The sequence below is a fragment of the Colobus angolensis genome, unplaced genomic scaffold (genome assembly GCF_000951035.1).
Source record: "Colobus angolensis palliatus isolate OR3802 unplaced genomic scaffold, Cang.pa_1.0 Scaffold10, whole genome shotgun sequence".
In the NCBI taxonomy this organism is placed as follows: domain Eukaryota; kingdom Metazoa; phylum Chordata; class Mammalia; order Primates; family Cercopithecidae; genus Colobus; species Colobus angolensis.
This window is the reverse complement of record NW_012110919.1, coordinates 3879936-3889884: the sequence shown is the minus strand read 5'-3', so window position 1 is coordinate 3889884 and position 9949 is coordinate 3879936. Positions and strand designations below refer to the sequence as shown.

General features: G+C 35.9%; 1 protein-coding gene across 1 annotated transcript in view; it reads left to right on the top strand.

Moving 5' to 3' along the window:
* The window catches only part of EEA1 (early endosome antigen 1), a 170076-nt gene that overhangs the window by 99233 nt on the left and 60894 nt on the right, over positions 1–9949 (top strand). Inside the window, exon 11 of the mRNA XM_011933771.1 lies at positions 9211–9549. Coding sequence (XP_011789161.1) covers positions 9211–9549 — 339 coding nt within the window. The remainder of the gene's footprint in view (positions 1–9210; positions 9550–9949) is intronic.

Genomic DNA, 9949 nt, shown 5'->3' with positions numbered 1-9949 from the left:
GACAGGGACTTTTACATCTGCAGAGGTTTCTGCTGCTTTTTGTTTAGCTATGCCCTGTCCCCAGAAGTGGAGTCTACAGAGGCAGGCAGGCCTCCTTGAGCTGCGGTGGGCTCCCCCCAATTCGAGCTTCCTGGTGGCTTTGTTTACCTACTTAAGCCTCAGCAGTGGTGGGCGCCCCTCCTCCAGCCTCGCTGCCACCTTGCAGTTAAATCTCAGACTGCTGTGCTAGCAATGAGGGAGGCTCCGTGGGTGTGGTACCCTGCAGGCCACGTGTGGGATATAATCTCCTGGTGTGCCGGTTGCTAAGACCCTTGGTAAAGCCCAGTATTAGGGTGGGAGTTACCTGATTTTCCAAGTGTTGTGTGTCTCAATTTCCCTTGGCTAGGAAAAGGAACTCCCTTCCCCCTTGTGCTTCCCAAGTGAGGTGATGCCTCGCCCTGCTTCAGCTCTCGCTGGTTGAGCTGCACCTGTGGACCACCGTTAACTGTCCGACACACCCCTGTGAGATGGGAGCTGGAGGCTGGAGCTGTTCCTATTTGGCCATCTTGGGCACCCCCTGCCATACTGATTTTTATAGTTGTTGTAATCCTTTTATATTCCTACCAACTATACCAGGGTTCCAGTTCCTCTACATCCTCACCAACACTTATTTTCTTTTTCTTTTTTGAGAGTGACCATCTTAATGGGTATAAGGTGTTGGTATCTCATTTTGGCCTTGATTTGCATGCCCCTAATGACTAGGTTGTTGAACATCTTTTAATGTGCTTGCTGGCCATATGCAACAAAACTGGGTTCTGTTGTTGTTATTGAGTTGTAGGAGTTCTTTATATATTCTAGATACTAACCCCTTATCAGATATGTGATTTGCAAATATTTTATCCCATTCTGTAATTATGTTAAATTTTGATGTAGTCTAATTTATTTACTTTTATTTTTGCTAAGGTCTATTTGGTGTCATAGCCAAAAAATCATTGCTAAGCCTAGTGTCATGAAGCTTTTCTTTTGTTTTCTTCTAAGAGTTTTCTAATTTTTAGGTCTTACGTTTAGGTTTTTGATCCATTTTGATTTAATTTTTGTATATAGTATAAGGTAAGGGTCTAATTTTATTCTTTTGTACGTGGATATCCATTTTCCCAGCAGCATTTGTTGAAAAGACTGTCGTTTCCCCATTGAATACTGTTGGCACCCTTGTCAGAAATTATTTGACCATTGTCTTAGTCTGTTTAGGCTCCTATAATAAGATGCTATAAACTGGGTAGCTTATAAACAATAGAAATTTATTTTTTACTATTTTGGAGTGTGGGAAGTTCAAAATCAAGTCACTAGCAGATTTGGTGTCTGGTGAAACACTGCTTTCTGGTTCATAGATGTTGCCTTCTCACTGTGTCCCACATGGTGAAAAGAACAAGAGACCTCGCTGGGGCCTCTTTTGTAATTCCATTCATGAGAACTCAACCCTGAGGACCTAGTTACCTCTGAAATGCCCACCTGCTAATACCATCTCCTTGAGGGTTAAGTTTCAGTATATGAATTTTGGGGGGACACAGATGGTCAGACCATAGCAACACAATATATGCAAAGGTTTATTTCTGGCTGTCTATTCTATTCCATTGATCTCTATGTCCATCTTTATGCTAGTACCACACTGTTTTGATTATTGTAGCTTTGTAATAAGTTTTAAAATCAGGAAGGTAAGCCTTCAACTTTGTTTTGTATTTTTAAATGTTAATATTTTCTGCGTTGTTTCTTTATAAATGAGCAACATTGGCCAGGCGCAGTGGCTCACGCCTGTAATCCCAGCACTTTGGGAGGCCAAGGTGGGCAAATCACCTGAGGTCAGGAGTTTGAGACCAGCCTGACCAACATGGTGAAACCCCATTTCTACTAAAAATACAAAAATTAGCCAGGTGTGGTGGCACATGCCTGTAATCCCAGCTACTTGGGAGGCTGAGGCAGGAAAATCACTTGAATGTGGGAGGCAGAAATTGCAGTGAGCCGAGATCATGCCACTGCACTCCAGCCTGGGCCACAGAATGAAATTCCATCTCAAAAAAACAAACAAACAACAAAAAAACAAAAACAAAAACAGAAAAGCAACATATAGTATTTTGTTTGGGGGTAGGGGAGGTACTAATATTAATACTTTTTCCCTTTGTCTTTACTTTTTTAGTGATGGGGCAGTAGAGAGTTATTAAACCCTTTTATTCAAAGATGTGAATGTGTTGGTTCATTTGTAATAACTTGAACTTAACATTTTGGTGAAATATAGTAAGGAAAAAGTTAATAAAGAAAAAATAGGGCATAAGGGAAAAAAGAGAAATATGCTTAGCTATAAATACTAAACCTCCTGCCAACAGCCATGTGTATGAGCTTGGAAGTAGATGCTCCAATCCTAGTCAAGTTTTCAGAAACTGTAGCTCTGGCCAGCAGCTTACTATAACCTCGTGAGAGACCCTGAGGTGAAATCACCCAGTTAAGCCACTTCTAGATTCCTGACCGTCAAAAACTATATGAGATAATAGATACTGTTTTCGGCTGCTGCCGTGAAGTTTCAGGGAAATTTGCTGCTCTTGGCCAGCACTTATCTTTACATTCTCAAAATGATTAAGGACTCCAAAGAGCCATTTTTGGGTGCGTTTACATCTATGGACACTTGCCATATCGAAATTTAAAAGGAATTTAAAAATATTTATTTATTTAAAAAACATTAACTCATTAAATATTAACATAAATAACATTTCTTATGAAAAATGACCATTTTTCTAAAACACAAGAGTTCAGCAAGAAAAATAGTTGTGATGTTTTACATTTTTGGAAAACTTTAATGTCTAGCTTAATATAGGACAGATAGATTCTCATATCTGCCTTTACATTAAATCTATTGTAGCATGTGGTTGAAGTATATGAAGAAAATTTAGTCTCACACAGATATGTGGTTGGAAAAGGAAGGTATATTTTAATACCTTTTTCAGATAATTGTGGCTTTCTTTATTTGATACTGTGCTCAAATTTGATAATAGTGTCTTAAAAGTTAGTTATAATGTAGAATCTGAAACCGTATCAGTGGACTTTTTGTACCCTTTAGCATGAAAATTTGGTCTGTCTTGCCTTTTGAGTGGATCTTTTCCTGTGCATGATTCTGTAAGATCATGCATTAGTCATGTGGAAAATATTGGTTCATTGAGTTACTCAGATCTTCCAAATTTTGACACATTTTATTGTACAATATAAAAACAGTCACATTTGTCAATATCACTATGAATCTCAGAATAGGCTTTAAATATGAGGAAGCTGTCGAGCTCATGGTGGTGGATACATGTTTTCCAAAATTCTAAACTGTATTCGAAAGCTTGAGTTTTATTACTGGCAACAAATGCTATCAATTCTATTCTTTAAAGTGACAGATTCCCTTCCTTCTCAAGTCTGAATAATAATAGTTTGTCGGTCTTTCTAGTAAAAGTGGTGTTTCATAAAAAAAAAAAAACGTGTGGCTAGTTCAGTGTAACTCAATTACATGAGTACTTTTCTTCATGACAACTGTATTATACTTTGGTGTGGAGCAGAAATGCTCCATGTATAATTCCTATTTTTTATTTTTCTTGCTACTACAAATATTCAAATATTATAGCTGGAACATTCATATATAAATCTTATGCATTTGTACAAGAATTTCTCTATGTTAGATACTTGAAGTGAAATTCCTGTCCTGTAGGGCAAACACATGCTCAGATTTACTAGATGACCTCCAGCTATTTTCCAAAGTAATTATACCAGTTTACCATTACCCCTTTCCCCATCAACTCTTGGTGTTGACTGATGTTTAAAATATAATCTTTTATAGCTGTGCTTTTCCCTAGTAAACTTCTAGATCCTTGCTCCCCTTTTATCTCCTGTCAAACTACACGGAGAAAACTTCTACGTAATTTAGTGTTGCCTTTGTCTCTCTGTTTGATTTTTAATTTCTTTGAACCCAGAGCTTACCTTCTATCTCTTGGAAGCTGACCAGGATATGTAGAGTAGCAATTTACATGCAGTGGGTGTTTATGATCAGTGTAATTTATTATGTATTTCTCAAACATTAAGCTCCTAATAAAGGACATGATTTGATATTGGTAGCTAAAATGTACAAATACTCTAGCATACATTTTGTGTGTGTCTGTGTGTATATTCACATATGCACATTATTGAAAGAAGTGCTGTGGCTATTTTATGAATACTACATAGAATCAATATTATTTTAGTGTGTTCGAATTGGAACATTACTTATTAGGGAATAATAAGACCTTCTACTAATCTTAATAATGCTTTACATAAATTTAACACTTCGCAGTTTTGTTTTGTTTTTCCCAAAGGGTTTCTCTGTTCAGGATTTGGTCACCAGTCAGTACAAGCCCACAGTTGTATCTGCCTTTTCTTATTATCCTCACTATCTGCCTCTCTCACCCCTCCTTACCCCATGTCTTTGGGGTAATTATTGACAGTGGTGATTTTCAAGTGCTTTGAATTTGGAATCTCTCTACTTGGTCGTTTGAAGGCTATTACATGAAATGTCCTGGGCAGCTTTTGTGGGTCACAGGTAGTATCAACGTGGATAGGTAACATTGCAATATATAACGGATGGAAAAGATAATTGCTTTTGTGTTAATGTCAAAGTTTTCAGGTTTAAACCAGTATTTTATAATTACTAGACTTGAAAACGTAAAAACACAATGGAAAAATTGAAGAAACTTTCTTCTTAGTTTTCAATAAAAATAACTTCTGACATTTAAACAGCTCAATTAACTGTTTCCTTATAAATTCTAAACAAAATTATATTGCTTATCTATAGTCACTACTGTAATATAATATAGGTCATTGTAAGAGACAGATATTTTTTGGGTCTCACCTTTCATCCCTTTTCTGTCCTCCATTGCTCTCATTTTTCACCAGCCCCAGTTCTAAGGTGCTCACATGCCGAAGTGGGAGCCAGATTTGGCCAGTAGTTATTATATAGCTGTGTATTACCACTGCATTGCAAAGTGGTATATTGATAAGAACAGTATGGTACAGTGGTCACAGGCATTCTTAAATTTCAGTTTTGACACTTACCGTCTGTGACACTAAGCCTCTGAAAGTCTGTTTACTCTCCTGCTAAGAAATATTATTATACCCACTTACCTCTTAGGATTAATAGGAACATTACATAAATTAATAGAAGGTAAAGTGCTTATTGACTTTTAGTAAGCACCTTAGTGAATGTTGGTTGTTGTTGGTGTTTTTTTTTTCCATAAATGAGAGAGAGTCTCACTCTTTTGCCCAGGCTGGAGTGCAGTGGCATGATCTCGGCTCACTACAACCTCTGTCTCCCTGGTTCAAGAGATTCTCCTGCCTCAGCCTCCTGAGTAACTGGAATTACAGGTATTCACCACCATGCCCGGCTAATTTTTGTATTTTTAGTAGAGACAGGGTTTCACTATGTTGGTCAGGCCGGCCTCAAACTCCTGACCTCGTGATCCACCTGCCTCGGCCTCCCAAAGTGCTGGGATTAGAGGTGTGAGCCACGGCACCTGACTGGTTGTTGTTTTTAATTGTTAAGTGTTGTGATACAGGATTGAGTCAAGACCAAGATGAGAGTTTTCCTAATTTACTGCCTAGTGAATCAGAAAAGGCTTTTGTATAAAACATAACATTTTAGCTGAGTCTTTAAGGTTGCTAAGGAGCATTTCACATGTCAGAGGGGTTAAGACATTTCATTTTGAGAGCTAGGTGTACAAAAGGCATAGAACAATGTAAGAGCATATGTATCTCATAAAATAGATGCTGGAGAGCTACAAAGTAGTTTAATTTGTTCATTCTCACCAAGCTATTCTGAGGAACAAGTGAGATGTGATCTCTGAAATAACTTTGTAACCTATAAAGCATTAAAAAATGGCATTCTTTTTATATTCATTTTATTACTTGAGCAAGTAACAAATGAAAAATAGAGCCTAATATAGGGAAATTGTCACTGTAAGAATATATATTGAGATAACAATTGGTGAGAAAATAAAAAGGGACTGGATATTTGGAAGGAAAGAATTTTGCTTACCCAAATGATAATTAGGTTATAACAAAGGAATAACATGCATTTTATAATTTAAATTTGAAAAGGATATATTTTAGGGAGTACAAATTGATTTATTGAATGTCTCAGTTGTGGTATGAAAAATGTATTGGATTTAGAATCATAATCCATGACTCTGCCATTTGACCAATCATGTCAGGCTCTGTCAACTTCACCTTCTTCATCTGTAAAATCTCTATCACATATTTTGTTGTGAAGATGAAAATGGAGAAGTGAAAATGCTCTTATTATTTTTTAATGAATTTCACTATACTTTAAAAAGTCACTCTTCAAAAACCTTGTATTCACTATAGTATTTTCTTCAGATTCCATGGGAAGACCATAATAAAAATGAAAAGTTTTAATAATAAAATATAGTTAGCCTTTTACCTGTAAAAATTACAAAGAGTTAGTGGATTAGGTTCTTTTAAAAAGAAAGAAAGTGGTTCTGGTACTTTTAAAGAAAATTTAATTCTCTTTCATCTGTGTAATAATGCTGGTAGATTTTGGTTATTTTTTTTTTAGGACAAGGCAATTTTAAACAGTCCCTAGTTGCCATATATTTTTGCCTTTTAAAGAGTGAAACTATCAGCTGGGCATGGTGGCTCATGCCTGTAATTCCAGCACTTTGGTAGGCCGAGGCAGGTGGATCACAAGATCAGGAGATCGAGATCAGCCTGGCCAACATGGTGAAACCCTGTCTCTACTAAAAATACGAAAAATTGGCCGGGCATGGTGGCGGGCCCCTGTAGTCTCAGCTACTTGGGAGACTGAGGCAGGAGAATAGCGTGAACCCGGGAGATGGAGCTTGCAGCGAGCCGAGATTGTGCCACTGCACTCCAGCCTGGGTGCCAGAGCAAGACTCCGTCTCAAAAAAAAAAAGAAAAAAAAAAGTGAAACTATCTCAAGGGTGTATAGAAATGGTGGGATTAGTTGGTTACTTTCTAAGTAAGTCTGTGACGAAGAAGACTCTAACTCATTTTAAGCCTTAATTTTTGTAGCATATTTTAAAAGGTATGTTCCACCCAAGTTCTCAGTGTATGTGAACATGGTTTGCATTTATGAAATTCAGTAACTTAGAATTCTCTTTAAAAAAGATTATTTATAAATTAATAAATAGACTTAATTTGCTTATAAATTCTAAAACAAATGTTGTTTTCCTAAATAAAACAAAGGTAGAATTATGTCAAGAAAAATTTGGAATTACAAAGAAATGTTTATAAAAAGACAATTTTTCTAACATATAGTTGAATCAGAAGTGTTATTTTTTTCTGTAATTTTCTTGGCTCTGTGTCTTTTTTTCTGTTTTTGTTGCTTGGTCAAGGCACACATCTTTTAGCTAATTTTGCTGTAAACTTAATGTTTGCTCTTCTTACTTTTAAGTCTGTCTGTCATCCTCTCTTATACATACTCTTTTTTTTTTCTTTTTTTGTGACAGGGTCTTGCTCTTGTTGCCCAGGCTGGAGTGCAGTGGCGTGATCTTAGCTCACTGGAGCCTTTAACTCTTGGGCCCAAGCATACCTCCTGCTTTAGCCTCTCGAGTAGCTAGGTCATACTCCCATGCCTGGCTAATTTTTTTTTTCTTTTGTTAGAGATAGGGTCTTGCTATATTGCCCAGGCTGATCTTTAACTCTTGACCTCAAGTAATCTTTCTGTCTCAGCCTTACAGAGTGCTGGGATTACAGCTGTGAGCTGCTGCACCTGGCCTCTATTATATATACTTTTATCATCTTTCCAGACACTGCTTTTCCATAGTGTATTCCTGTTTGATAATTAACATTAGCTTATTTTTTCTTAGACAAATGTTCGAGAACCTTTTATTCCTGCATTTCCCATGTTGGGGAATGCAGCAATAAAGATATATTTCTGTTGTCCCCTGTGAGATAATAGGGTTTTGCTGTCACCCCACCTGAAACTTGTTTGCCTTTTCCTTCGTGTCTTATACATTTATATAGAGCAGATGGCATGTATCATGTGTATGTATTACATGTTTTTCCCATCGCTTTTGAAACCAGGCTCAAACTTCATGGTATTTAGATGATCTTACTAGTTAGCTCCCCTTGACTTTGCTCATTTTTTAAAAAAATTGTGCCTTAAGAAATTTGACACGCTTTTCTGTTAGTCAATTCTGACTCGTGCATTATGTTTTAACTTTCTTAGAAAGATTTTTTTGTTGTTGTTGTTTTGTTGTGTGATTTCATTTAGAGTATATTCTGTTTAAGGTATGAAGGCTTTGATTGGTCTCTCCTATTTCAGTATCATCCCCTTCCAGCACACTGCATATTAGTTCGTACACTAACGGTCCACTAACTGACTCACCAGGTACTTACAATAGCTTCTTATCCTGGCTGGATGTCTTACAGAATTTAGTTAAAAATCGGATCCATATTTTATGCTTAAATATGTTTACTTTAAAGTTTAGTGTTAATTTTTACAACCCCACTGAGACCAGGCTTTGACATTAGATTAGGTTGGTTGTTCCAGGTCTTTGATTAGAAGTGTTCTTTTTATGTTTTATACTTGATAGCATTGAGTAAAATGACAAAATTTAAGGCAGGTGAGTGATAGCTTTAGATCATTTTTTAATACACCTAGAAAAAAATTTGAATTAGTCTTAGCTTGTGACTCTAAAACTTGGTCTTTAACAAGAAGAGCATAAAACGATGCAATCAATAGGTTAGGTGCATTAAAACAGTGGATGCTACTGCTGCGCTAAAGCTCTTACCAACTATGAAACTGCACAGTGAAAAATCAAAGTTTGCATAGTATATTGTTACTCAAAATAATTTGTTGGTAGAAAGGTAGTTTCAATTTTTAACTCAAATGGAAGAATGTAAATATGTCACATACCCTAAAAAATCCAGTAGATTTTATTATATTTATTTTATGTCAACACTTGCTTGGCAATTCTTAAGTTGTATTAGTAGAATTTAGTCAAGTGGACCAATACTGAAATCACAAGTTAGTATGTAATGATTTAATTCTTGGCTAGAACATTGTCACTGTTTTATATTTTAATATTGACTAAAATGTATAGTAGGAGACAGTACTGCTCCAAAGATTGTTTGAATAATTGGAGTAATTTAAAATATTAGAAAAGGAAATAAATTGTTAAATTGATATTTTAGACCTTGACAGAAAACTTGCTAAAAAAAGAACAAGACTATACTAAGTTAGAGGAGAAACATAATGAAGAATCTGTGAGTAAAAAGAATATTCAGGCAACCCTTCATCAGAAAGACCTAGATTGTCAGCAGCTTCAATCAAGATTGTCTGCATCTGAAACCTCACTGCATAGAATACATGCAGAACTAAGTGAAAAAGGAGAAGCTATTCAAAAGCTCAAAGAAGAATTATCTGAGGTAGAGACCAAGTACCAGCATCTAAAGGCGGAGTTTAAGCAGCTACAACAACAGAGAGAAGAAAAGGAGCAGCATGGGTTACAACTCCAAAGTGAAATTAATCAAGTAAGAGCTGTTAATTTTATTTATTGTAATTCTCCCTCTGGTTTCTTCTTCATGTACTTGATGGTTATTTGATCATAATATAGTTCATGTTGAAAAAATATTGCCATTTTAAAAGATTAACTCTTAACTTTTATATCCAGTAGTGTTGTCAGATCTCATTTCTTCTAATTTCCATGTCCCTTAAGAAAAAAAATTATAATATCCATTTTACAGCTTTGTGGGGAATTGTTTATGAATTGATATTATAAATTGCTTAGGATGGTACCTGGGGCATGTAGGTACTCACTAGGTTGTAGCTATTATAATTAATTTAAATTGTTGACCATTCTTTCATTAGAAATTTTTTTGTTACAAAATTTTAAAAGCATCATTATTATAAAACAAACAGCATACAGATTAG